The 26,546-nt window shown below is 67.5% G+C and overlaps 3 protein-coding genes across 4 annotated transcripts; all 3 read right to left on the bottom strand.

Annotated features, from left to right (window-relative positions):
- Positions 1-71: 71 nt before the first annotated feature.
- Tedc1 (tubulin epsilon and delta complex 1) lies at positions 72-10,862 on the bottom strand. The gene is made up of 8 exons (XM_069997404.1): positions 10,534-10,862; positions 10,379-10,445; positions 9,646-9,848; positions 9,001-9,156; positions 7,296-7,394; positions 4,705-4,791; positions 3,663-3,839; positions 72-2,118 (listed from the first exon to the last, which is right to left on the bottom strand). Exons 1-8 carry the CDS (start codon positions 10,666-10,668, stop codon positions 1,789-1,791), a joined length of 1,254 nt encoding a protein of 417 aa, XP_069853505.1. The 5' UTR covers positions 10,669-10,862; the 3' UTR covers positions 72-1,788.
- A 2,295-nt stretch (positions 10,863-13,157) lies between these two features.
- Positions 13,158-14,194, bottom strand: Crip1 (cysteine rich protein 1). Of its 2 annotated transcripts, XM_069997408.1 has the most exons (5): positions 14,090-14,194; positions 13,737-13,831; positions 13,527-13,584; positions 13,405-13,451; positions 13,158-13,287 (listed from the first exon to the last, which is right to left on the bottom strand). In XM_069997408.1, the coding sequence occupies exons 1-4, from the start codon at positions 14,127-14,129 to the stop codon at positions 13,411-13,413; spliced, it is 234 nt and encodes a 77-aa protein (XP_069853509.1). In that variant the 5' UTR covers positions 14,130-14,194; the 3' UTR covers positions 13,158-13,287; positions 13,405-13,410. The 2 variants fall into 2 exon arrangements, with proteins under 2 accessions (XP_069853509.1, XP_069853508.1); XM_069997407.1 differs by having other exon boundaries at positions 13,158-13,451.
- A 5,890-nt stretch (positions 14,195-20,084) lies between these two features.
- Crip2 (cysteine rich protein 2) lies at positions 20,085-26,170 on the bottom strand. Its single transcript, XM_069997406.1, has 8 exons — positions 26,061-26,170; positions 23,618-23,712; positions 22,846-22,903; positions 22,600-22,740; positions 22,458-22,526; positions 21,161-21,255; positions 20,798-20,855; positions 20,085-20,674 (listed from the first exon to the last, which is right to left on the bottom strand). Exons 1-8 carry the CDS (start codon positions 26,101-26,103, stop codon positions 20,607-20,609), a joined length of 627 nt encoding a protein of 208 aa, XP_069853507.1. The 5' UTR covers positions 26,104-26,170; the 3' UTR covers positions 20,085-20,606.
- Positions 26,171-26,546: the final 376 nt, after the last annotated feature.

Raw genomic sequence — 26,546 nt, forward strand, 5'->3', positions numbered from 1 at the left:
AGGCCAGCTGCGGCCAGTATCTCCCTGGACCCTGCTCCACACCTGTGGGTAAGAACTGTGGAGTCACTTGATGGCTACATTGTTTTTTATTTTATTTTTCCTGTTGCTGGGAATTGAACCCAGAGCTTTACACGTCCAAGTGCTCTACCACAGACCCCCCCCCAGTCCTGCTGCTTCTCTTACTTATTGTGCCAGTCATGGGGCTTGAACTCAGGGCCTGGGCACTGTCCCTGAGCTTTTTCACTCGAAGGTATCACTCTACTACTTTGAGCCACAGCTCCGCTTCCGGCTTGTGGGTGGTTAATTGGAGATAAGAGTCTTTCTAGAGACTTCCCTGGCCAGCCTCCCGAGTTGCAAAGATTACAGGCGTGAGCCATCGGCACCTGGCATCCACATTTTTTGTTTGTTTTGTCAGTTCTGGGGCTTGCTTGAACTCAGGGCCTGGGCACTGTCTCCAAGCTCGGTTTGCTCAAGGCTAGCATTCTACCACTTGAGCCACAGTGCTACTTCTGGCTTTTTCTGTGCATGTGGTACTGAGGAATCAAACCCAAGTACTCTACCACTAAACCACATTCCCAACCTCTGGCACCCACATTTTTAAAGTAGAGTTCCCAAGGGCTGGTCCAGGGAGCTTTTAAAAGTCTGGCAGTTGGGCTGGGAAGGTGGCTCAGTGGTAGAGCGCTTGCCTTGCATGCATGAGGCCCTGGGTTCGATTCCTCAGCACCACATAAGCAGAAAAAAAGGGGGCGCTGTGGCTCAAGGGGTAGAGCGCTAGCCTTGAGCTGAAGAGCTGAGGGACAGCGCCCAGGCCCAGAGTTCAGGCCCCATGACTGACAGAAAGCAAAAAGTCTGGCAACCTAAGTAGATTTGCTCAACACACAAGGCCTCCCAGCCAGGGAAGGAAGTGGGCACTGACTCGGAGAAGTGGCAAGTAACTCTCACAGCCATATCTGTGCAGAAAGGGGGAACCTGCTGGACAAGCCCCATCCAGCAGCGTGCTTAAAATCAGCCAGACTGAGCAAAGGCAGCAGGGCACCTCTACTGACCCAGGGACAGAAGTGGCCCTGACCGGAGCCGGTGCCCGGGGGCAGCCCCTCCCTCCAGTGTGTACCCCCTGGAGCATGCCTGTCAGAGGCCCCAGGGCCAGGGGCTGGACGCAGCTTCAGGTCTGGGCTGGCAGGACGCGGGAAGTGGCCTCGTGGGCTCTGTCAGGATGCAGGGCTTGGGGATTGGGAGCAAGGCAGGCTGGAGACCTCCGAACCGCCCCCGTCTGCTGACTGGCAGGAGGGTGGGTCGGGAGGGCGCACCGCGGCGGTGGGCACATCCCAGACACAGGCGGCTTTGTCAGGGTGAGACTGCCCCGCAGCTCCCAGAACAAAGGCCCTCTGTCTACACCGTGGCCAAGACTCAGTTCCAGGCACCGCCGCAGAGAACAGCAGAGCCCCGGGCCGGTCCACCCCCAGCGCACAGGGCGGGCACAGGAGCTGGGCACTGTGGGGACCAGGAGGCAGGACGCAGGCCTCCACAGCCCCTCCCAGGCCGCCAAGCATCCTGCGCTGCCAGCCCCAAAACAGAAACCTGACAGCACCGTGGAGGGCGGGGCCGCAGACAGGGCCGCCACATGTATTTTAGGCCCCTCCGAGGGGCAACCCCGCCTGCAACCACAGTGTGAGCCAAGTTCCTGGGCTTGCTCCTTGAGTCAGCGCAGCCCCGGAGCGCGTGGCTCGACCTCTGCGTCAGCCCTGGAGTCTGTCCCCAGGTTCCCCTGCAGGGGACACGGCGCAGCCCTCAGCGTCCGGGTGGCAGGATCCAGATGAGCCCGGGCAGGGCTGCCGCCAGCCTGGCCAGCTCCCGCCGGCAACGCTCCCGCTGGCGGCGCAGTGTGGCCTCCAGACAGGCCACCTGCGTCCTCAGCGTCCCGATCACCTCGGCCGCTCGCAGGCCGGGGGCCCCTGCCGCCCCATCCTCAGTCCTCACCAGGCGGTGGGGTCCTTGAGGCCGGGCAGAGTCCCCAGAGGGCTCCCAAGACACCCACAGGGCCTCCAACTCCTGCGCCACAGCCTTCTGCAAAGCCCTCCGAGACGGACTCCACGCCGGGCCCCGGCCTAGGCCTTCAACCTGCACCGGAAAAAAGACTGTGGCTCCAAAGCCTCCCGCACGCAGGGCTCAGGCCCGCACGGTGCTGCCAGCAGCCTCAAGCCAGACAGCTCCTGCCAGGGGCAGGCAGTAGGCTGCCCACACCCGGCTCCCTACCAAGTCCCCGAGTCCCTCGCCAGCAGCTGCCAGGCACAAAGGACCCCCAAGACCAGGGAAACGGACCCACTCTGGGCCCCAGGCTTCTCCCCTGAGGAGCTTCATGGGCAGAGTCAGGGGTGGCTCTGCAGCTCTGGCATACCTCCACCTCCAGGCCCACCCGAGCTCAGAGAAGGCCCTGAGGAACTCCACTCCAGGCTCCGCATCACCTCCCCACCATCATCTGCTCCAACACTTCCCTAGTCCTCCCGGTCAGAGCCGACCCAGGGGACATACAGTCCAGGAGGCCGCCAAGAGACGCTGTGGGCAGTGGGCCTGAGCAGGAGGCCACACTGACCCACTCAGCAACCTCAGGAAGCCACTCAGGCCTCTGAAGACCCCGCTTACTGGGCTCTGCCTCCAAAAAGAGGCTGGGAAGGTGGCCCAGTGGTAGAGTGCTTGCCTCGCAGGCATGAGGCCCTGGGTTTGATTCCTCAGCACCACATACGCAGAAAAAGCTGGAAATGGCACTGTGGCTCAAATGGTAAAGCATTGGCCTTGAGCTGAAGAGCTGAGGGACAGCGCCCAGGCCCTGAGTTCAGGTCCCACAACCGGCAAAAAAAAGACACACCAAGGTGCAAAGGTGGGACAAGAGAGGCCCTCACAGCTGGGGAGAGAGGGGGCCCTGGCTCCCCTAGCAGCCCGCAGGAGAGCCAGGGAAGAGAGGGGCCTGGCTCCCCTAGCAGCCAGCAGGAGAGCCAGGGAAGAGAGGGGCCTGGCTCCCCTAAGCAGCCCGCGGGAGAGCCAGGGAAGAGAGGGGCCTGGCTCCCCTAAGCAGCCCGCGGGAGAGCCAGGGAAGAGAGGGGCCTGGCTCCCCTAAGCAGCCCGCGGGAGAGACAGGGAAGAGAGGGGCCTGGCTCCCCTAAGCAGCCCGCGGGAGAGACAGGGAAGAGAGGGGCCTGGCTCCCCTAAGCAGCCCGCGGGAGAGCCAGGGTGGGAGCCCCGATCTTCTGGGAGGCTTAGGGAGGGGTGTGCTCCAGAACAAAAAAAGTGCAGCGTGCAGCATGCGAAGCCTTGAGCAGGATGCCAACGTCAGCTGGACACGGCTAGTGTCCAGATCAGGTCCCAGACCAGCAGTGAGAGACCAGAGACGATTCCACATGGGCTCCCCGGCTCCCCTCCCCGCGCACAGCCTCGCCAGCGCCAAAACCCGCCACGTGGAGCCACAGCCCTGCACCTCACACCCTCTGCTCTGCTAGAGCTGGTGCCAGAGTATTTACCAAAGTGCCCAACTGAGTCCATCCAGCCAGGTCACTCAACTAGTGGCTCAAGGGACCACCTCTGCTCTTCCCAATGAGTGGTCAGGCAGGGGAGGGGAGTGCGGGGAGATGAGGGCCAGGAGAGCAGGGGGCAGGGCTACTGGGGCTCACCTGGGCCTGCCAGGCCGTCCTCCGGGCCTCCACCAGCTCCCGCAGCTCCTCCTGCAGGGAACGCAGTTCCTGCGCTGCCAGCTCCAATTTACCAAGCCTGTGCCCGGAGGTGACGGGCGGGGGTGCCGGCTGTGAGGCCTCGGCAGGGTTCTCGGGACAGGCACCCAGGACTGTGTCCTGACAGAGACCCGAGTGAGAAGTCCTGGCCCCCGGGGAAGTCAGGGCTCCCCCCTCCCCCGGGGTCCGGCCAGAGGGACAGGAAGTCAGGGCTCCCCCTCCCCCAGAGTGACAGGAAGTCAGGGCTCCCCCTCCCCCGGGGTCCGGCCAGAGGGACGGGAAGTCAGGGCTCCCCCCTCCCCCAGGGTCCGGCCAGAGGGACAGGAAGTCAGGGCTCCCCCTCCCCCAGAGGGACAGGAAGTCAGGGCTCCCCCTCCCCCAGGGTCCGGCCAGAGGGACAGGAAGTCAGGGCTCCCCCTCCCCCAGAGGGACAGGAAGTCAGGGCTCCCCCTCCCCCGGGGTCAGGCCAGAGGGACAGGAAGTCAGGGCTCCCCCTCCCCCAGAGGGACAGGAAGTCAGGGCTCCCCCTCCCCCGGGGTCCGGCCAGAGGGACAGGAAGTCAGGGCTCCCCCTCCCCCGGGGTCAGGCCAGAGGGACAGGAAGTCAGGGCTCCCCCCTCCCCCGGGGTCAGGCCAGAGGGATGGGAAGTCAGGGCTCCCCCTCCCCCAGAGGGACAGGAAGTCAGGGCTCCCCCCTCCCCCAGGGTCCCGGCCAGAGGGACAGGAAGTCAGGGCTCCCCCTCCCCCAGAGGGACAGGAAGTCAGGGCTCCCCCTCCCCCGGGGTCCCGGCCAGAGGGACTGGAAGTGGGGGGGGGCTCCCCCCAGGATCCCACCAGGGGCTGGTCAGCTCCTGACAGGCAGCCTTCAGGAAGGCACCCAGCCCAGACCTGGGGGAGGATCTAAAGTGAGGGCCAGTCACCAGAAAATAAGCCCCATCCCACCCCACGCCCGCCACAGAGGGGAGGCGGCAGGGGAGGCTCCTCACCACCCACTGCCAGTAGACCAGCTCCAGGCGCCGCCACTCCAGCACTGACTCCAGGCGTGCGTTCTCACGCTCCAGCGCCCGCAGCAGCTGGGGGACAGTCACAGCTGGGCCACACGGCCCGGCCCGCGTGGGGCCCTCGGGGTGGGCAGGCCCCACCCCCCGCCTCACCCCCACTCCCGCTGCCTCCTGGAGGCTTCAGCCCTGGGGAGGCTCCCACCTACGCGGACGGCCCAGCCTGAGCACACACGTCCCCCCCACCGTCCCGCAAGGAGAGGGGAGGGGAGGAGAGGCCTAGAAGGCCAGCGGGTGGCAGCAGGTGACCCTCCCCGGGAGCTGGAACTCCAGACAAGTTTGCACCTGGCCCAACTGGTGGGTACTGGGGCTCGGAGGGGAGACGGGTGTGCGCCGGGTGAGCCCGCCGCACCCGCCGTACACGCTGGAGTGCAGGCAGGGAGACGCCCAGCCAAGGGCCCATGGTGCACGCCACAGCACAGGCCCGGCTCTGGCCTCTGCTCCTCAGGCCGGCAGGAGCCCAGGGCGCCAGCCGGGGACTCCTAACCCAGGGTCTCCTTCTCGGACCACCCAGTGCCCCTCCCTGTCCCCTCCAGAGACAGGCGCTGATGACCCACGAGCAGAGCCCCTCCAGACACCAGAGGCACTTTGCCTAGCCAGAGGCCCTGCTAGTACTTGGGGCAAGTACCCACACATAGACACCTGCAGCACGCCCCAGAGCTCCTCAGCAGAGAGGAAGCACATGCCAGCTCTCTCCGGAATACCCCACCTCTGGCTCCACAGAGCTGAGAGCTGAGGAGCCAGGAGGGGCCCTGGGTGCCAGCCAAAGGCCAGTCCCATAGAGGGGGCGATCAGAACCACAGCCACGGACATATGGGAGGCCTGGAAGTTAAAGGAGTCCAACTCAAAACACAAGAGCACACAAAGTGGGACCCTGAGCCCACCATCCATCCCAGAAGAGCAGACTCATCCACAACGGACATCGGAACATGCCAGCGCAAGGGCAGCTGACGCCGCTTCCAAGAATGGTCCTCAGGATGCCTGGTACTCCTAGGCCACCGTGGGGCTGGGGACTCAGAGGAGCCCTGACCTTTCCTCTTCCCCTGCTGTGCAGTCCCAACCAGGACCCATGGTGCAAACGGAAGGCTGGGTCTCTGCCAGTGACTGCCAATCGCTGGGTCAGCCAGCAGCCCGTCTGGGAAGTTCTGGGACCCAGGGTCTGCCTTCCCTCCGACGCTCCAGAAGGAAGCCAACTTGTGGCTTCAGTCCACCTGCTACCCCCACCTCTGGGTCCGGGGGCACCAACACATGCCAGCCTCCAAGACAGGAACGCACTGCACCCATGGGTGCCCACTCCCACCCAGGTGATCTTACAGAGAGGGTTCCAGGCAGGACTCCTGGGCAAGTCTAGCTTCCACTTGCTCAAACCCAGGGACCAGGGCTGAGTCAACCCTGTGAGGGGACAGAGCCATGAGATGATGGAGACACCAAATATGCCATAGCACCTGAAGGCCCAGCACAGGCCCCAGCCAGGCTAGGTGTGCAAGCTAGGCCCTAACCCTAATCGGGGTAGGCCTGGCCTCTCAGGCAGGGGCATAACCATAGTTAGCACGAGAGGCCATGGAGGCATCACCCAGCAGCATGATGCCCAGATGGACTCTGCCAGCCAGTATCCCAGAAGCCACAAAGAACTACCACCCGATCACAAGTCAGATGACTGGCCCTTAACCCCTGTGTCCCCCTGGTGCCATGTGTCCAGGCCACAGGTGAGGTATGGGATGAAGTGGAGGGGTCAAGGGTTAGGGAGAAGAGGCAGAGAAAGGGTCTGGCCTGGAAGAAGGGGTCACAATGCCTGAGCTCCTGCTCTTCTGCTCGGCAGGGTATGCCCAGGACCAGCCTAACATTCAGAATGGTCTAGAAAGCCTAGCACAAAGCTGGCCAAGAGAAGGTAACCAGAGGATGGACAGAGAATGGGCGGGGAAAGGGACAGCAGAGTTGGGAAGAGCCCTGATGCTCTCCTAGCACCCAGCAGCTCCAGGGGACTGTCAGCCTGGGGCAGCACCGGTGTCCAAGATCAAAGCCCCGCTTCGCTCCCGCCTGTGTCATCTGTGTGGGATCCCAGGACCCAGAGCAGGCCCTCGCCAGAGGCAGGGGGCGGTCCACAGGTGGACTGGCCTTGGCAAACGCTTCCCAACAGGCCTGGCTCTGCAGGTTTGCCCTGAGCACAGGCTGTCACCCCGGGTCATGGCCTTGGGCACCGGGTGCCATCTGTACAGTTCCAGGCTCACTGCAGATCTAACTCCAGTATCGTCCATCCTAGAGGCCCCTCCCTTAGTGTCTGCAGCCCAATCCAGGCACCAAGCAACTTGGATCCTACCACACCCTGCCAGATGACACAGTACCTAATATGTTAGAGAGGCGAGGTGGACGGTCCAAGGGACAGGAAGAGTACAGGAGAATACAGCTGTCACCAACAATGACCACGGGCTTGACAGATGCCGAGACACAGATCAAAGCCCGCCACCTGTGCAGACTTCCCGACAGCGCACCCGCTGCGGGCATGCAGTTCTAGCCCTCACCTGTCGGCCGCCCTCTGGGTCCCTAAGCAGCTCTGTCTCAGCTACAGACAAGTGGCGGAGGCGCTGGTCACTGTGGCATCCCCGGGTGTACAGGTGGATCTGAAACAGGCAGGACCGAGCTCAGGTGGAGTGGGGCCAGGCGCCTCCTCCCAGAACTGGCAGTCCAGCAGTTCAGGGCAAGTGCCTTCCCCGCCTAAGCTAGAGATGAAGAAACAGCGAGCTGGTGCCGATGGCTGAGATCTGAGGATCACGGTTCAAAGCCAGCCTGGGCAGAAAAGTCCCTGAGACTCTTATCTCCAATGAACCACCAGAAAACCGGAAGTGGCACTGTGGCTCAAGCGGTAGAGCGCTCACCTTGAGCTGAAGAGCTCAGGGACAGTGCCCGGGCCCAGAGTTCAAGTCCCAAGACTGACAAAAAAAAAAGAAGAAGAAATAAACAGAGAGCCACACCTTGCCTGAGGTGATCCAGGGCAGGGCCCAGGCTGTCCCAGAACGGTCCCAGGCCTGTCCCCAGCTCGGCCTGCCGAGGGACCCCCTGCAGTGGGAACCACGCCCAGCCCCCAGGTACAGGATAAGGTAGAGAGGCCCACCCTGCGTGCCCTCCAGGCTATCAAAGTGACCCAAAGGCCAGCTGGCAGAGGGACAGCCTCCAGACAGGTGCAGTGGTGCCGGGAGGAAACACTGGGACACAGAGCAATGGACACAGTCTAGGGGACAGGGAAGTCCTCGCAGGGGCAAGGCCGAGAAGCAGCAGCCACTACAGTCGAGAAGTAAGCGTGTTCTGTGCCAGAGAGCCCAGGCCCGGGAGGGAAGCCCCTCTGCCAGGGGCAGTGTCCGTTCAACAGGCCCCTTTCCCATAGCCCATGCTCCCTTCCCAGAACCTGAGAGAGGGCATCACTAGGCCCATTGGTGCTGGCAGTGAACTGTCAGCCTCCTCCACCTTTACCTCGAGACGGCACTCCACTGCGGCAGTTACATACTAGCCTGCCCTGAGCACCAAAGTCCCTGCCTGCTAGCCCCTCCCAGCCCCTGTAGGCTGTAAGGTCACCTCAGACACTGACCAGCACTTCTTCTAATTTAGTGAGAAGTGGCCTTGCCAGTCTCTTTGCTGGTGATAAACCTTTCTTTGTTCTTTGTGCCTGGGTGTCTGCGTGGTTTTCTGGCAGGGCCTAACAGGCAGACACGTGGACACCTGTAGGCCACAACCTACCACCCAACAGCACTGACCTCACAATGCTGGACACCTGGGTCCCTGCAGCTGACACCAGCAGAGCTGGTGCCAACCCTGAACTGCCAGTACCCAGGACATTAAAACAGCAGGTGCCTCTCCTCGAGGGGCCAGGTGGCAGCTGGTCACACATGGCTTATCGAGTCAGATGAAGGCCACTGCCATTTCTGTGACAAGGCAAACCTCACTGGTGGACACCCAGCTTTACGCTGCAGGCCTCAGAATACTGACACAGCTGGTCCCATACTCCAGCCTCACTACCCAGCTCTTCCCTGTCCAGCTCCCCTACCTGCACGAGGTCAGGTTCCAGGACTCTACTGGACAGTACCTCCCTGAAGTTCCAGCCTCAGCCAGGCCTGGGAAAGCCTCCATCCAGACAGAAACCTAGGCTCAACCCCTGCTGGGCCTCGTGGGACTGGCCACAGGGAGAGGCAGCCTGAAAATGGGAACAGGATGGAGAACCACGTGACCACATACCTTGCTCAGGAGGGCACACTGCTCCTGCTGAGTGGAGACCAGATGCCGCCACCGGAACCGCAGCTTTCCCAGCATCCACTGCACTTGGCGGAGGTCCACAGGGCCCTCTGCTTCCACGTGGGGTTCAGGTGGGCCAAAGCTAGTCAGGGCCTCACACTGAAGAGGAAGAAAAAGCCAGGTCCCTGCCAGGAGCCATAGCTTGTACCTGTAACCCTAACTACGCAGGAGACTGAGACTTAAAGATGGAGAATCAAGGCCTGCCCAGGCGGAAAAAAATTCCACGAGATTCTTACCTTCAATTAGCTACCGACACACTGGGAACGGAGCTGTGGTGCGAGTGGCAGAGTACCATCCTTGACCCAAAAAGCTTAGGAATAACAACTAGGCCCTGAGTTCAAGCCACAGTACCAACAAATAAGTAACTGTCAGACTGCTCCACACTCCACTCTGCCCTGAAGAAAGTGCTGGGTGGGGGTGGGCAGAGGTGCAAGCCTGCTCATCCTCAGTTAGACAACCAGAGCACCTCAGAGTGCCTTCCTGAAGGGCAAGAGAGACGCTGCTGCGGTCTGTCCTTGCTTGGTCACAGAGCATCTGGAGTTGCAGGCCGGCCTGTGCCCACCGCCGCCCCCCTCCCTCCACACTCACCTGGCACTGGGGCACAGGGTCACCCAGCTGTACCCGGGCCTGGGCCAGCAGCTGCTCAAGCAGGGGGCCCCGGGCTAGGAGCCAGGACAGGGCCAGCAGCAGCTCCCGGCTGCCCCGGGAGCCGTCCTCAGGAGGCTGTGCGGGCAGCGAGCGTGGGTAGCCCCGGACGCGCAGCGCTGACCTCACCACGCTGGCCTGGGCCTCTGCAGTAGGAAACCACCGGCTCAGGAGGGCCCCTAACTGGAGGGGCGACTTGGATCACCCCAGGCCCCCAGGACGTGCCTGGGATGAGGCAGGCAGCTAACAGGTAGGACTTCTTTGCACAGAGGGGCGGGTCTGACCAGGCTCCTGCCCCAAAGACACGCCTTCAGGGGCTGGGAGGAGGGCGGATTCTAGGGGGGGGGTGCAGGGCGGCCTCTCGGACCCCTAGGGGAGCGGGATCCGGAATAGGGGGGTGGTCTGGGGTCCGGGGGCGGGGCCCGGAATCTGAGACCTGGGATCCCGGTCAGGGATCCAGGATCTGGGACGGGGGGGGGGGGGGCGGCGAGGTCCAGGGTGCGGGGCCCGGGATCTGGGACGGGGGGGGGGGGCGGCGAGGTCCAGGGTGCAGGGCCCGGGATCTGGGACGGGGGCGGGGTCTGGGATCCGGGATGCGGGGCCCGGGATCTGGGATCCGGGGGCGAGGCTAGGGATCGGGGCGCGGGCCGGGCGCGGGCGGGGCTCTGCGGCTTACCCGGGCCCAGGCCGCAGTCCGCGGGCGGCGACAGCACACGGAAGAGGAGCTGCCAGAGCGCGGGGGCCTGCGGGGCACGGAGGGCAGCCGACCGGTCAGCGCGGGGCGCCCGAGCCACGCCCGGCCCTGCCGCCCGGCCGCCCCGCTAGCCTCACCGCCTCCGGCCGGTCGAACTTAGCGCGACGGAAGACCTCGGGGCTGGGCCCGGCGGGCAGCGACCGACTCAGCGCGGCGATGGCCTCGGGCAGCGCCCCGGCCGCCCCGTCCACGCTGCGCCGCCGCCTCCCCATGCGGCCGGCAGCCTCGGACCGCGGGCCGCGGTTCCTATCGCCGGCTGCCCGGAGCCCTGGGCCAATGAGCGGCGGCCAGGCGCTTCCGTGCGGCCCGTTTCGGGCGCGGAGTAGTTCCCGGCTCCGCGGTCTTGTCAGTTCCTTCCGGTTGGAGTTCGGAGGCCCAATCTTCTCCCGCCCCGCCTGGAACCCGCCAATCAATGCTTCAGATCCCCAGTCACCTAGCAACCATGGGGGACGCCGCCAGCGCGTGGCGTCACAGCGCCACGCGGGAGGGGGGGAGGAGGAGGAGCGCACACGGCGGCCGAGCGCCCTCCAGGGACGGGGACGCGCACGGCGGCACAGCGCCACGCCTGGGGGACGCGCACGGCGGCACAGCGCCACGCCTGGGGGACGCGCACGGCGGCACAGCGCCTCGCGGTGGGGGGGGACGCGCACGGCGGCACAGCGCCTCGCGGGGGGGGGGGGACGCGCACGGCGGCACAGCGCCTCGCGGGGGGGGGGGACGCACACTGCGGCACAGCGCCACGCCTGGGGGACGCGCACGGCGGCACAGCGCCTCGCGGGGGGGGGACGCGCACGGCGGCACAGCGCCTCGCGGGGGGGGGGGGGACGCGCACGGCGGCACAGCGCCACGCCTGGGGGACGCGCACGGCGGCACAGCGCCACGCCTGGGGGACGCGCACGGCGGCACAGCGCCTCGCGGGGGGGGGGGGGGACGCGCACGGCGGCACAGCGCCACGCCTGGGGGACGCGCACGGCGGCAGGGCGCGCGTTCCCGAGGCCAGTGCCTTGCCGAGCCCGTCCAGGCCAGGCCGCCAGGCGGCGCCGAGGCCCGGCGGCGTTATCTTCCCGGTGTGGACCTGCGGGGCTCTGCGGGCTCCGCTGCTCCTGGAAGAGCCGTTAGGAACCAAGGCCCGGCGCTGCGCCCCGACCCGGGCCGCCTTCCCGCCTGTCCGAGACTAGGAATCGGTGTCTGTTTCCTGCGGAGCGGGACGAGGGCTCCAGGGCGGCCAGCGCCGGCCCTGTGCGCAGGCGCGCGGGCCCGGCAGCCGCTCCGCAGCCCCTCCTCTCCCTCCGGGCCCGGCGGGAGCCCGGCCGCACCGCGCCCAGCACCGCCCGGGCCGGATGGCGGGGGGCGCGCCGAGGACGCGGGGCCGCGCCCCGGGACCGGCTCGCTGCCGCTCCCTCCTTTGCTTTCTCGAACTCGGGGCCCGGGCGCTGTCCCCCCTCGCCACTTCCGGTTTTCTGGTGGTTCCTCGGTGGTGATCGTCTCACGGCCTTTCCTGCCCGGGCTGGCTTCGAACCGCGGCCCTCGGCGCAGCCGGGATGACCGGCGGGTCCTCCGGCGCCCGGCTGGCCTGCGCACCCCGACCTCGCGCGCCCCGCCCTGCACCTGCCCACCCCGTCCCCACACGTGCCCCTCTGCCGCGGCCTCGTGGGCCCGCGCTGCCCAGCCCTCGGCTGCGCGGCCGCTCCTCGCCCTGCCTCTCCCTGCGGAGGGCCAGCGCTGACCCCAGCCCTTTCCGCAGATCTTAGCTCGCCGAGTTCTTCCCCAAGGCCGCCCCACCTTGGCCGCAAGCTGGATGGGGGTCTCGGCGGCCGGGCGGGAGACCGGGACCGTTGGGGAGAAAAGACGCCCGGGAGGGGCCAAGGGCAAATCAGGGGGCGCTACCGGAAGGGCCGCTCCTTGCCCTTGCAGACACACCCTACACTGCCCCCCCCGCGGCCTCGGCGTCATCTGAAAGCCCCCCCTTCTCTTAGAATTCCAGACTCGCGACCCGCGGCCACCCTCCCCTCCCCCAAGGCCTGGGGCAGACGAGGCCGGGGAAGGGCTAGACCGCAGGGTCTCCTTGGCTCTGCCAGTGACGTAAGGTATCTGAGATCAGATCTCAGCCTGAGTAGCTAGAATAGCAGGTGAAACCCACCAGCCCCAGCCACCAGGGGCGTGAAGCTCCCTCCACTGCTGAGCAGAGGCCCCCTGGGTGTGTCTGGGCAGAGAGAAGAGCGAAACTGGGGGTGCTGTCTGTGTGGAAGCTTGAGCAGCTGTAGGGCCCTGCAGAAATCTGGGGGATGGGGACAGGGTGGGGTGGCAGGAAGCACACAGGGACAGGCAAGAAGCCAGACCACAACTCCCCAAAGATTCTCAGAAAGGGAACCCACAACCGACCCAGCAGATTTACCCTCTGACCCGGCTTCAGCCACTCCCTGGCCTCCTGTCCCCGCTGACCCTTCGGCCAGAACCGCCCAGGAGGACTAGGGTACCTCTGCGGGCCTTCCCAGGAGGTGGCAGAAGTGGGCTCCCTTTGTGGCTTCACCTGCAGGAAGGCAGTGGCCAGTGTTATCTGCTGTGGCAGGAAAAGCTGAGCCCAAGGCTGGAGCCTCGCTGCAGGGAGCCCTGCACCAGGGCTGCCGGCATGTGCAGCCCACGCAGGCGCGCGGGCGCGCGGGCGCACACACACACACACACACACGCGCGCGCACGGGCGTTGGAGGCACTCCGGTTTTATTGAGGGCATGAAGGGTTACTTGGGAGCCTGGGCGTCCAGGAGCGAGGCCTGGCATCTGCCCAGGACAGGCAGTGACCCAGCGGGTGCCGGAGGACAGGATCTCCACGGCCTGCACAGAAGAGCCGAGCTTGAGTGCGCCGCCCGGCCCCGCCCCGCCCCGCCGCCCCGCGGCCTGGAGCGCCTGGAGCGCGGCGGGCCAGGGGACCTGGGGGCGGGGAGGCGCTACCTGAGTCTACTTGAAGGTGTGACTCTCAGCTCCGCCTCGTCCAAAGCCTGCAGAGAAGAGGGAGCGGGTGAGGGCGCTGGGGCCTCGGGAGGTGCGGGGCCTCCGTCCGCCCCAGCACGTACCTTTGGGCCCAAACATGGCCGAGTAGCAGGGGTGGTTGCAGTAGGGCTTGCCCTCGTGCTGCGGGGAGAAGCGCGGTGAGGCCCGGCCTGGCCCCCACCCCGTAGCCCCCGGCCGCCCGCACACCCACCCCGGCCTGGCCCCGTAGCCCCCGGCCGCCCGCACACCCACCCCGGCCTGGCCCCGTAGCCCCCGGCCGCCCGCACACCCACCTCGGCGTGGCCCCCCGAGGTCAGCGTCTTCCCGCATTTCTCACACTTCAGGCAGGGCCGGTGCCAGTCCCTGCCCAGCGAGGTAACTCGCTCGGCTGCGGAAGCACAGCAATCCCGGTGAGACCCGGTGCTCGCCCGCGCCCCCCGCCTCTCCCGCCCCGCGTCCCGCTCCGGGCGACGGAGGATCAGGGGCGGGAAGGCGGGACCCGGACGGCGCCCCAGGCGTCGGACTCCGCGTCTGGAGGGAGGGCGGCGCCCGCCGCGCCCCGTCCAGCCCGGGGCCGGCGCCCGGCCGAGCAGGGAGCCCGGGCCGGGCGCGGCGCCCCGCCCGCCCCGGGCGGCCCGGCGCTCACCGAAGTACACCTCCTTGTCGCACTTGGGGCACTTGGGCATGGCGGCGTCGTGGGCAGCGGAGACTCGGCGGCGGCTGAGCGCGGACCGGGCGGTGCCGCCGCGCCCGCGCTTTTCAGGGGCCGCGGGGCCACGCCCATCGGGGGGTCACGCCCACCGGAGTCACACCCCCTGACCGAGGTCACGCCCCCGGCCCGAGACTTGGAGGCCCCGGGCCTCGAGTCCAGGCCACAGAGGTCCACACCGGCCGAGGGCCGAGCGGGGCCCCTTCGGGGGGAGGGCCTGGGGCGGGTCCGGGCCAGGACCCCAGCCTGGGACAGCGCAGCTGCCCAAGGCGACTGGGGCGGGGGTCGGGCGCGGCCGCCCGGCCTGGCCGCAGACCCGCCGGAACCGGAGGGGAAGGGTCGGTCACTTCTAGAGTCCGAGAGGCGCGAGTTGGCGTTGGCCAACCGGTGGACCCTGCCCTCCCCGGAACGAGGGTGGGCGCGCATCCCACGAGTCACCTGGCCGCGCCCCTGCCCCGGAGCTCAGCGAGGGCCTGGGGCCAGCGCGCCCGCCTGCCCCGCCGGAGGCCAGGCCCCGCCCCGACAGCTCGGGCCCCGCCCCGCCGGAGGCCAGGCCCCGCCCCGACAGCTCGGGCCCCGCCCCGCCGGAGGCCAGGCCCCGCCCCGACAGCTCGGGCCCCGCCCCGCCGGAGGCCAGGCCCCGCCCCGACAGCTCGGGCCCCGCCCCGCCGGAGGCCAGGCCCCGCCCCGCTGGGCCCCGCCCCGCTAGGCCCCGCCCCGCGGCCCTGCGGGACGGCCCCGGGGAGCAGACAGCGGCGGGACCGCCCGCCCGGGACTGGGCCCGGCCGCCTCGGCCCCTCCCCGGCGCCGGGTGTGGATCCCAGGCCTGGGACCAAAAGGCCGGGGCTAGAGGTCGGTGGGCGCGGACGCGCTCAGCCCGGGCGCTTATCTCTGCGGGGAGAGCGGCCCAAGTCCACGCCGAGGCGGGGAGCGGCCCGCGCGGTGCCGGGCGGAGACCTCCCGGCCTGCGGGGAGTGCGGGGCGCGGGGGCCGGGCCGCGGGCCGGGCGTGGGGTGCGCCCGGGGACCGGGAGGGGCCGCGCCCCGGCTTCCCGCGGGGCGCCCCGCCCTCCGCTGGCCCAGCCTCCGGAAGGCCCCGGACCGCATCCCTGTCCCCCCCACACACACACCCATCCCAAACCCAAGACGAACCCTCGGGCCGGTGCAGGCCCGAGCCCCCACCCCGGGCCCCAGCGCCTCTCTGAAGCCCTCCTGCCCACCATCGCGGGCCGAGGCCTGGAACGGAGCGGGGTGGAGGGGGCAGCGGCATTTCCGTCTCCACATGCCTGTCTGGGACTCCAGGTAAGTCTGGAGCAAAAGCCTGGGTTCCAGGAATTCCACAGGTGCAACCCTCCCTCCCAGCACCCTGGCACCCGCCCTGCCCGGGCCTCCCCCCAGGCCCCAGCTCTGCCCCTGCCTGGGGCTCAGCCTGAGGCCTCTCACAGGCTGTGCACACACACAGGCCCTGCAAAGGTGAACTCCAGGGCTGGGAAGGTGGCTCAGTGGTCGAGTGCTTGCCACGCTCGCATGAGGCCCTGGGTTCGATTCCTCAGCACCACATGAGCAGAAAAAGCCGGAAGTGGCACTGTGGCTCAAGTGGTAGAGCCCTAGCCTTGAGCTGAAGAGCTGAGGGACGGCGCCCAGGCCCAGAGTTCAGGCCCCATGACTGACAAAAATAGAAAAAAGTGAACCCCTCAGTCTCCACCCTGGGGAGCCTGCACCCACCTCCCTCCCCATCCCTCAGGGGCTCCTGAGTCCTCCAAAGCCCACAGGCTGGAGGCCAGAAAGGAGGCAGCTGCAGGGGCCTGGCCAGGGCAGGAAAGCCTAGTAGAGGCTTCAGAATGGAGGAAGCTCTGGTCACATAAGGGGGTGCTGGAGGTTCTGCCACTGCAGATCCTTGCAGCCTGGCCTCACAGGCAGCACACCACCGGCCTGCCAGGGTGTGGCGGGTGCTCAGGGGGCGGGGCCTGGACGCAGGTGTCCTGAGCCTGCGGGCATACCTCTTGCCCGTGTCCCCAGAGTCTGTGAGGTCTCTAAGCACATTGCTGGGCACATTTCCTTCCAACTCCACACCACCCCAGGGTATGTGCAGAACCTTCTCAGCTCTGAGCTGGGGACATTTTCCAACGCCACCAGGAGCAGGGACCTAGTTCTCTTCCTCCATCTTCCATTACCCAACCTCAACCCCAGAGATAGCGCCTTCTCCCACATGTGAATCCAACAGCCCCAGGGAGCCCTCCTGGCAAACCCAAGATGAGCCCTTCCTGCCCTCCCTACTGTTATTTCCTGTTGCCATGGTCCCCGGGGGAGGAGGAGGAGGGGGCAGGGTGAGTCCTGTGTGGTGATCGGCAGTGCGCACCTGGTTCCCTCGCTGTCAGGAGGGCAAAGCAGGAAGATCATGAGTTCAGGACCAGGCCCTATCTCAAAAAGAAAGAGAGAAAGAGTACAGACATACCGAAAGACAGACACATAGATCTGCACACACATGATCACAGACACCTTGCTAGAACCTTCCCAAACCTCACAAATAGGCTGATCACCCTGTCTGGGAGGAGGAGTCCCTCACTGTCTGCGGTGCCCCCTCCAGTCCCCAGCCCCTTCTTCCTCACTGCACCCAGCCTGTGTCCAGACCACCGGTCTCACCCCCAATCCTGGCAGAGGCTTCAGTGGCGCCAGTTGCTGCCCCCTTCCCAGGGCCTCAGTTCCACCCAGGTGCAGGGGCCGGGCTCCTGCCAGCCCGCCTGGGCCTCCCTCCCCGGCTGCCCCTGGGAGGGACCACTCAGCAGGCCAACAGGACAAGGACCCCAGGCCAGATGGAGGCCCCAGCAACCCCACTCCGCAATAGCAGGAGCACACAACAGGCAGAATGGTGTGCAGAACGGCACCGGGCCCCAGCTGCCTGCTCTGGGTGCCTTCATACTGAGATGACATGAGGATACGGTGGACTTTGGGAACTGATCATCTGGGTCCTCCTCTGCTCACCCAGTCTTCTTTATTCAGATGCCCAGTACCCTCAGCTGGCCAGCACATAGCACTGGAAGCCAGCCAGAGATCGCATGCAGCGCGGTCCACGGGCCACTGACCTCTGTGGAATCTCCACCCCCTCCCAGCCCCATAGGACTTGATAAGGGGCCTCCTCCCTCCTCCAAGTTTGGCAGAACTGTGCTCAACGGGCGCCGCATCTGGTACCTCACTGCAGGTGTGTACCGTGTGAGGCACCCCTGCCTCACACGGGGGGGGGCCCTGCACCCAGGGCCACGTGCTTCCGGCAGAAAACAAGCTGAGTCCCGCCAGACACAGCTCTGGCCTCCCACGTCCAGCCCCTCCCCGGCCTGGTGCAGGACACTCACAAGTTCCCAGGGTCTATTTTCAGCAGCTCGTCTCCCGGGACCTGTCTGGCCTGGGATGGGTCCCGGGTGGGCCTGCTGGCACGGAGGCGGCTGGGGATGGGGAGAGACTGCACGCTGTGGTTTCTGGGCCTTCAGGCTCAGGGCACTGCTGCTGCTCTTCTTCCTCCCCACACGCAGCAGAACAGAGCCAGGGTGGTGAGGAGGGGGCTGGCTCCCCACCGCACCCCTTCCGTGTAGCCGCACCCCTTGTTTTGGGCCAGACGGCGCGCCTGTCCTCCCTTCCCTGAGGCAGGCATAGTGCCCAGTCTCTGTTTCTTGGAGCCAAAACCCAGGCAGAGCTGCATGGAATTCCAGCCTCCCAACCCAACAGTTGAGGCCTTGTTTACCACCCTGAGCCCCCTGAGCCTGCTCCCCTGACACCAGCCTGGCCCTGGGGAAAGGCAAGCCTACGCCTGGCACCCTGGTCCCCAGCCAGAGCTGTTTGCCCATAGCTACAGCTGGGGCACTGGCATGTGGACACATGGTACCTGTTTGAAGCTCCTGGGGCTAAAGCCAACCGTCAGTGAGCTGACCTCAGGGATGGGTGGCCACACCTCCACTGAGCTCTACAGAGGCTCAAGAAGCTAACCAAGAGGAATGAGGCCCAGAGACAACCAGGAGCTGGGAAGATGGGGGTGGGGAAGGGGTGGGCAGAGGGGGGGAATCCAACTCTGATCACAGGTCACTAGCCTGGGGGTGCTGGGCTGACACTGGAGGGCACTGAGGTGGGGCTGGAGGAGCAACAGGAGGAGCTAGCCTCACAGATGAGTGGCAGGGGGCACTAGAGGGCAGGGGGGGGTTGTGGAACAGGACAGGGAAGGGGACCAAATCCAGATGGACTGTGTGGAGGTCCTGAAGTGGGTCCTGGTGGCCAGGTAAAACATCCCCCAACCTCTGCACCTGGAGGGGGGGGTCTGCTCTGGGAAGGCGAGGCAGGAACTCTCCTCCGAGCTAGCCCCAAGCACATGGGTGGGACCCCGAGCTGCCTGGCAGCTTGTGGTCCGGAGAGGTGAGGAGGGCCTAGGGCAGCCTCCCAGGAAACAGAGATGAAACAGCCACTCCAGAGACTGGAGATGACATCCACTCCTGAGGACAGAGTGGAGGCTCCCCGTGCTCCGCCCTTCCGCCTGGAGCAGTGCCCTGCAGGGCCAGGCAGTGCGGAGGCCACCACCCAGCAACAAGGCCCCTACAAACAGCAGCAGCACCGCGTTTCCAGGGCAACCCTTTACAAACAAACAAGGCCGCGTCATCTTCCCCACAGGAAAGGAGCAGGTCCGCCGCCCTGCCAGGCCAGCCCACTGCTCGGGAGCCAGGGCTGTCAGGGCCCACCAGCCCTGCCCAGCCTGAGGGCTCGGGCTCACCCTGAGGCCCCTCTGGGGTCACTGTAGGATCCGGACACCACTGCCCAGCCCCAAGCGGACAAGCCCCGCAGCAGCTGGTGGAGCTCTCGAAGCTTCACCGTGGCGGAGGGAAGTGGTCCCAGCCAGGACTCCGGGACCGACCCTGTTTCCAGCACCCTGGGGACCTCCTTCTCACTTGGTGTAGAGAGACTGCTGGCAAGCAGGGACTCTGCCCGACATGAGGACTCCTACCCCCTGGTTGACAGGATCATGGGCCCAGCCCTGCGCTTGGTCAGGCCTGGGGGCCCTTGTCTGGCAGGCTGCCTGCGGGGAGCTGCCATGGGCATTGAGAGTCAAGGCTGGAGGTCAGTGGGGGCCCAAGCAGGTCCAGTGATGCCACCAGGGCAGATCCAACATGCACTGGCGCCCTCTAGTGGCCAGACCAGGGCCTCCGCCCCAGGGCCTCCTGATTAAAAGGCAGAGGCTGGACTACCAGGGAGTGTTGAGGCAAGTGTTTTCATTGCAAACCCAAGTGTCAGAGCCCCTGGGCAGAAGGGGACAGAACGACACAAAGCCATGGCTGAGGCTGGCCTGACCTTATGTGACTGCAGCCCTCTCACCATCTCACCCAGTCCCCACTCTCCACTGGCTCCCTCTCAGAGACAGAGGCTCAGGCCTGTTCCCTGAGCTACACGTTATCAGCATAGTCACAAAGCTGGTCCCTCCCACCTCCTGGCTCCTGAGCCAGAGCTCAGCTCCCTTGGCTTGAGAGTGTGCGGGTTTTTTTGTTTTTTTTGGGGGGGTCTGGTCATGGGCCCTGAACTCTGGGCCTGGGTACTGTCCCTCAGCTCTTCAGCTCAAGGCTAGCGCTCTACCACTTGAGCCACAGCCCCACTTCCAGCTTTTTTCTTTTCGCTTATGTGGTGCCAAGGAATCGAACCCAGGGCCTCAGGCATGCAAGGCAAGCGCTCTACCACTGAGCCACCTTCCCAGCCCGAGAGTGTGCGTTTTTTTGACAGTGGGGTCTTTGAACCCCCACAGGCCCCTTCCTTGGGCCCCTCCCCAGGACTCCTGGCCAGTCCAGCCATGTGTGTCCACTCATCACGTGGATCCCACCACCGCCTCACCCTGGCTTCCCTGCCCCCCCACCAGAAGCTGGGCCTGGGAGCCTCTGGAGGCAGTCACCAGCACACAGACGGAGTCCTACGATCCTCAAACCTTTTATTGACAGCAAAGTCGGGCACTGCATGTGAGCCATGTGAAGGGTGGGCAGTGAGGAGTCCAGGCAGAGTGTCCCACCAAGAGCACCTCCACCTTTGGGTGCCGTGAGAGCGTGGCCACCACTGGCAAGCAGAGCATAATACTGGTGGGCTGGCACGGTCAGCAGGGAAGGAATGGGACAGCCACTGTAGAAATCCACCAAGGGTACAGGGACACACAAGGACAGAGACAGGCCAGGAACAGCGGGACACAGGGGATGGAGGCACAGACACAAAAGTAGATAGGGGACACAGGGATAACACACCAAGACACGGCTGGGCTTGCAGACTCCTCCGGAGACTTCCCTCAAGACCCCTCTTCCTCCAGGGACTCAGGCCCTGGGCTTACAGGCAGGACACACAAGGCAGGACTGGACAGTGGACAGTCTCCTCCCTAAAGCCAAGCAGGGGACTTGGGGACAGGTTCCCGCAGGAGACAGGTCCTGCCCCTGCAGGGGGTTATGGGCCTAGGGCTGAACTGTGCCTTCAGGGTCTCTGTCATAGATGTAGCTGCCCACAGCTCCAGTATTCACTCCTGTACAGAGAGATGATAGGTGGACAGGTGAAAACAAGCAGGTGTCTGGAGGAAGAAAGGATTTCCCACCACCACCCACCACAACCTCCTCCTCTTCCCCTGTCCCATTCTACCCGCACTTACCCTTGGGTCCAAACAGTATCCCATAGCAGGGCTTGTGGCAGTAGGGCTGGCCATCGTGCTGTGGACAGGATGGGGGTATTCTGGGCACAGGCCTCTGGCTCCCCTCCCCACAGACTGTCTTGATGCAGGTCCCTCCCTGAGAATCCAGGCCCACTTACCTTGGCAGGCTGGGTGTGGAAGGGGTGTCCCCCTAGCATGGGAAAGTGCAGTCTGGCCACCAGGGGTCAGTCCTCAGCCTGGGCCAGCCTGGGGGGCCCCCTTCCGCCCCCTCTCCAGCCTGCACCCCATCAGCCCTGCATCTTTATTCATCCCTGTAGTCCTCTCCAGCTGGTCTGACCCCACAAACCCACTCCTCCGCCTCACCTCCGCATGCCCCCCTGGGGTCAGGGTCTTGGAGCAGCGCTCGCAGCGAAGGCAGGGCCGGTGCCAGTCTTTGCCCAGAGATGTCACCTTTTCAGCTGAAGGGAGGAGCCAGTGACACCCCGTCCAGCACAGAGGGGAGGGGCTGGAGATGCCCCGCCCAGCCAGAGGGGGAGGAGCCAGTGTGCCCCGCCCACCACAGAGGGGAGGGGCTTGGGATGCCCCACCAGCAGGGAGGAGCCAGCTACACCTCACCCAACAGAAGGGAGGGGCTGAGGATGTCACGCCCAGCCAGAGGGGAGGAGCCAGGAATGCCCCGCCCAGCACGGAGGGGAGGAGCTGGCGGTGCCCCGCCCATCATGGAGGGGAGGGGCTGGCGATGCCCCGCCCAGCACGGAGGGGAGGAGCCAGTGTGCCCCGCCCAGCACGGAGGGGAGGAGCTGGCGGTGCCCCGCCCAGCACGGAGGGGAGGAGCTGGCGGTGCCCCGCCCAGCACGGAGGGGAGGAGCTGGCGGTGCCCCGCCCAGCACAGAGGGGAGGAGCTGGCGGTGCCCCGCCCAGCACGGAGGGGAGGAGCCAGTGTGCCCCGCCCAGCACGGAGGGGAGGAGCTGGCGGTGCCCCGCCCAGCACGGAGGGGAGGAGCTGGCGGTGCCCCGCCCAGCACGGAGGGGAGGGGCTGGCGGTGCCCCGCCCAGCACGGAGGGGAGGAGCCAGTGTGCCCCGCCCAGCACGGAGGGGAGGAGCTGGCGGTGCCCCGCCCAGCACGGAGGGGAGGGGCTGGCGGTGCCCCGCCCAGCACGGAGGGGAGGAGCCAGTGTGCCCCGCCCAGCACGGAGGGGAGGAGCCAGTGTGCCCCGCCCAGCACGGAGGGGAGGAGCCAGTGTGCCCCGCCCAGCACGGAGGGGAGGAGCCAGTGTGCCCCGCCCAGCACAGAGGGGAGGAGCTGGCGGTGCCCCGCCCAGCACAGAGGGGAGGAGCTGGCGGTGCCCCGCCCAGCACGGAGGGGAGGAGCTGGCGGTGCCCCGCCCAGCACGGAGGGGAGGGGCTGGCGGTGCCCCGCCCAGCACGGAGGGGAGGGGCTGGCGGTGCCCCGCCCAGCACGGAGGGGAGGAGCCAGTGTGCCCCGCCCAGCACGGAGGGGAGGAGCCAGTGTGCCCCGCCCAGCACAGAGGGGAGGAGCCAGTGTGCCCCGCCCAGCACGGAGGGGAGGAGCCAGTGTGCCCCGCCCAGCACGGAGGGGAGGAGCCAGTGTGCCCCGCCCAGCACGGGTTCCCATAGGCAGGCTGGGCAGTCACTCACCGAAGTAGACCCTCTTGTTGCATCTGGGACACAGGTTGGGCTCTCCGGTGAATGTGGTGACACTGGAGGCTGGGGGGGAGGAGGGCCGAGGTCAGAAGGGACCGTGGCCGCTCACCCCAGCGCCCATGGATGGAGGACCCACCTTTGCTGGGTCCTTTGGGAGGACCGCTGGCCTTGCGCTCCTCAGCTCGGGCCACTGGGGCCTCGATCGGGCCGGTGACCTGAGGGCCCTCAGACAAAGGCTGCTCGTAGATGTAGGAGCCGGCACCCCCAATATTCACGCCTGTGGGTGGCAGAGCGATTCCACCGGAGGCCAGGTCCTCCTCTCCCCGCCCCCCTCCGCCCCCCAGGACAGGACCACCTCGTAAGCGCCCCAGCGCACGCTCACCTTTGGGTCCGAACAGTGTGGCATAGCAGGGCTTGTGGCAGAAGGGCTTCCCATCATGCTAGGGGAGGAACAGCCATGAGGGCGGGGCCCCCTCCCCCAACCCTCCCCGCCTGTGCCCACCTCCGGGCCCATCCCCCCCGCCTCCACCCCCGGCCGGTGCCCACCTCGGCCCCCACCCCCACCCCCGGGGCCCCCCCACCCCCGGCCAGTGCCCACCTCGGCCCCCGCCCCCACCCCCGGCCGGTGCCCACCTCGGCCCCCGCCCCCACCCCCGGCCGGTGCCCACCTCGGCCCCCGCCCCCACCCCCGGGGCCCCCCCCACCCCCGGCCGGTGCCCACCTCGGCCCCGCCCCCACCCCCGGGGCCCCCCCCACCCCCGGCCAGTGCCCACCTCGGCCCCCGCCCCCACCCCCGGGGCCCCCCCACCCCCGGCCAGTGCCCACCTCGGCCCCGCCCCCACCCCCGGCCGGTGCCCACCTCGGCCCCGCCCCCACCCCCGGGGCCCCCCCACCCCCGGCCAGTGCCCACCTCGGCCCCCGCCCCCACCCCCGGGGCCCCCCCCACCCCCGGCCAGTGCCCACCTCGGCCCCGCCCCCACCCCCGGCCAGTGCCCACCTCGGCCCCCGCCCCCACCCCCGGGGCCCCCCCCACCCCCGGCCGGTGCCCACCTCGGCCCCCGCCCCCACCCCCGGGGCCCCGCCCACCCCGGCCGGTGCCCACCTCGGCCCCCGCCCCCACCCCCGGGGCCCCGCCCACCCCGGCCGGTGCCCACCTCGGCGTGCCCGCCTGGAGTCAGCGTCTTGTTGCAGCGCTCGCACTTGAGGCAGAACTTATGCCAGTCCTTGCCCAGGGAGCTCACCTTCTCGGCTGTGGGCAGAGGTGTCCGGGCTTCACACCGGCGCCGGGCCCCGCCCCGCGGAGCCTGCCTCTCCCAGGGAATCTTCTAGGCTCAGGCCAGGGGCCCAGCTTTCCCCGCAGGTCTCCCTCCTCTGTAGCACCTGGCTCAGGTTTTAACCCCTCCAAGTCGGCTGAGACTGCACCTGCTTCCACCTGCCTCCCTCCCGAGCGTCCGCCTCCCCGACACACATCCCTGACTCCCTTTTCCCCACGAGCACCCACCAAGGGAACAGCTCTGGGCCTCCAGCACCTCCAAAAGAAGGCAGGCCTCTCCCTAACAGGACCCTAGAGAACGCTGATTTGGCTTCCTCATCCCAATCTGAGATCTTCCTCCACACAGCTGCCACTTTGGGGTCAAAGGTTTAAGACCAGCTGCTAAGGATCAGATCGGGTGCCCTGCTATTCCCCCCCATGCTGGGGCGGGCAAGCTTCCTCCCAAAGGACGGAAGCCTGGGCCTCCCAAGGGAGTGAGGCAGGAAGAGGGTGGAGGATAGGGCAGGAAGAAGGGCCGGAATTCCAAAGGGAAGGGCCAGTCTGGAGACTGGCTGCTCACTAGGATACAGCCAACCTGCTCAGTCGATGGCAAAAACGGTAGCATCTGCAGACAACCGACGGAACGGCAGCTCAATCACCCGCACCCTTGGCACCAGCCCTCCCCTAGGCAGCCCTAGCAATTGCAGGAAACAGGGCAGCTGACCCTGAAAAGGCCTACGGGTACCTACGGGTACTGACCACCGTCCTCCAGTGGCTGAGGTGCTGGTGGAGAGGGGGCTCTCCAGGTCCCCAGCAGAACGTGCTAGGCACGGCCAGGCCCAGGCATTCCCTGGGGAACTCTACCTACTCCCATCACTTTGCTTTCTCTGAGGTGCAGAGATCGGGCTGGCCAGGGCAGGCGGGAGCTGGCTGGCAGAGGGCAGGCTTGGCCCCGGGGCCGCCTGGCAGCCTCTAGCTCTGCGATAAGGAGTTTGTCGGGATGGTCATCAGCGGCTGTGGCAGCTGCAGCTCAGGGCTGCCAAAACCATACTGCGCGGGCCAGCTCCAGGACTGGGGCCACGCGGGGGCAGAGAGCTGACCCTCAGACCCGCTGGCTCGATGGCCGCATTACAGGCCCCAGTCGGGAACACAGCATCGATCGGGTCTGATGGCTTGGGAGCAAACAGGCTCCGCTGCCTGGCCGCAACTGCCCGGGAGGCCACTCTGGGACGCTGCAGCCCAGATCTACTCAGGTGGCCCCACAGGTGCCTCCCCACGCACAAAGACCGCTCCCGCAGCCGCCTTTGTTTTGCTGGGCTGGAGGTGGTGCCTGAGCAGGGGAGCCCTGCTTCCTGCTGTGTTCCGGCCAAAGCCTCCCGGAGCCAAGCCATGGGCGGATGGAGGGCAAGAGCCGTCCTCCTTGCCCCGACTTGCCAGGGACCGAGGCCGGGCAGGCTTCTGAGGAGGAGCGGGAAGGCCCTGGCTCCGGGCCACTCCAGAAGCTCTCCAGGCGGAATCCGGTCCCCGCCCATGGGAAGAGCAAACAAGAGTGGCCTCTGCTCTCCTGTAAGAGGGGTGCCCAGGGAAGGCTCCCTGCCTGCCCCCCCCCCCGGTCCTGGGGTGCCCAGGGAAGGCTCCCTGCCTGCCCAGCCCTCTGCCCTTCCACAGTCTGGCCCAAAGTCTTGACGTCCGCTCCCGTCGGCGGGCAGGGACGTGGCTCAGGCGGGAAGGACCGGGGTGGCGCAGCCGGGCCAGGCCAGACGGCCAGGGGAGTAGGAAGGGGGCCGCTGCGGGGGACGGGGCGCTGGGCCGGGCGGAGACCGGTTACTCCGGCCACAACGGCCTCCGGCCATGCCGGCCCCGAGTCCGGGATCTGGGGCTCCGGGCGCCGCGGTCCGAAGCTCGCGGTGGCCTGCGTGTCACCCCACCGCACCAGCGGGTAACGCGGGGCAGCCCGCCAGGAGGCCAAGGCCGCCCCGCCTGGGCCGAAGCCCGACGGCGCCCAGGCCTGCCGCGGCGGCCGGGGCAGAGGGCGGAGAGGGCCGGGCCGGGGCCACCGACGGAGCGGGAGCGCGGCCGGCGGGAGTCGGGGGCGAGCGGCCACGCCCGGTCCGCCCGGCCCCGGCCCCGGCCCGGCCCGGCCCGCGCGGCCCGCTGGGGAAAAGCGGGGCGTCCGGGGCTCGGGACGCAGAGCCCGCCGGGCCGCCCGCGGGTCCCAGACCCGCCCGCCCGCGCCGCGCCCCGAGGGCGGGGTTTCGGGCCGCGCATCCCGGCTGCGCACGGGGACCCGCGCACCTGGCGGGGTGCGGGGCGCGCGCGGGCGGGTGCGGGGCGCGGGCACTCACCGAAGTACACGGTCTTGTCGCACTTGGGACACTTGGAGGCCATGGCCGGTGCACCGTCGGCCCCGCGCCCGCTCGCTCCGCGCCGCCGCCCGCTCGCTCCGCGCCGCCGCCCGCCGCGCCCCGCCCGTCCTCCGCCCGCCCCCCGCCTCCCATTGGCCCCGCGACCGGGGTGGGGCCTGGGAGCCCGCCCGGGGGACGCCCGCCCCGGGGGCGCGGGGGACGCCGAGGGCGGGGCGCACCTGCCGAGCGGGGCCGCCACCCCGCGCCCCGCCCGCCGCGCCCCGCGCCCCCGCCCCGAGCCGGCCCCGGGGCTTCCCGGGCCGCGCGGCGGGCGTGGGGGCCGCGGCTCGGGGCGGGGGGGCGCGGCGGGCGGGGCGCGGGCTCAGCCCTCCCTCCCCTCCCCTCTCCTCCCTGTCTCCTCCGAGCGGCGCCGCCTCCCTTTGTTGCCCGGTTTCCATGGAAACAGCGCGGGCGCGCGCGGCCTGC

The sequence above is a fragment of the Dipodomys merriami genome, unplaced genomic scaffold (assembly GCF_024711535.1).
Source record: "Dipodomys merriami isolate MVZ:Mamm:240054 unplaced genomic scaffold, mDipMer1.0.p SCAF_50, whole genome shotgun sequence".
Taxonomy (NCBI): Eukaryota; Metazoa; Chordata; class Mammalia; order Rodentia; family Heteromyidae; genus Dipodomys; species Dipodomys merriami.

Bases quoted from the DNA above. Each gene is read 5' to 3' on its own strand.
- Tedc1 (XM_069997404.1), bottom strand. From the start codon at position 10,668: ATGGGGAGGCGGCGGCGCAGCGTGGACGGGGCGGCCGGGGCGCTGCCC. The intron at 9,849-10,378 runs GTAAGCCGCAGA...TTCCTACTGCAG, and splicing joins GGACTGCGGCCTGGGCCCGG to AGGCCCAGGCCAGCGTGGTG. The intron at 3,840-4,704 runs GTGAGGAGCCTC...GGTCTCTGTCAG, and splicing joins TGGTCTACTGGCAGTGGGTG to GACACAGTCCTGGGTGCCTG.
- Crip1 (XM_069997408.1), bottom strand. From the start codon at position 14,129: ATGCCCAAGTGCCCCAAGTGCGACAAGGAGGTGTACTTCG. The intron at 13,832-14,089 runs GTGAGCGCCGGG...GTGCTTCCGCAG, and splicing joins CGACAAGGAGGTGTACTTCG to CCGAGCGAGTTACCTCGCTG. The intron at 13,585-13,736 runs GTGGGTGTGCGG...TTCTCCCCGCAG, and splicing joins CCTCGGGGGGCCACGCCGAG to CACGAGGGCAAGCCCTACTG.
- Crip2 (XM_069997406.1), bottom strand. From the start codon at position 26,103: ATGGCCTCCAAGTGTCCCAAGTGCGACAAGACCGTGTACTTCG. The intron at 22,904-23,617 runs GTGGGCACCGGC...TTCCTCCCCTAG, and splicing joins CTCCAGGCGGGCACGCCGAG to CATGATGGGAAGCCCTTCTG. The intron at 20,675-20,797 runs GTAAGTGCGGGT...CTCTCTGTACAG, and splicing joins GATACTGTTTGGACCCAAGG to GAGTGAATACTGGAGCTGTG.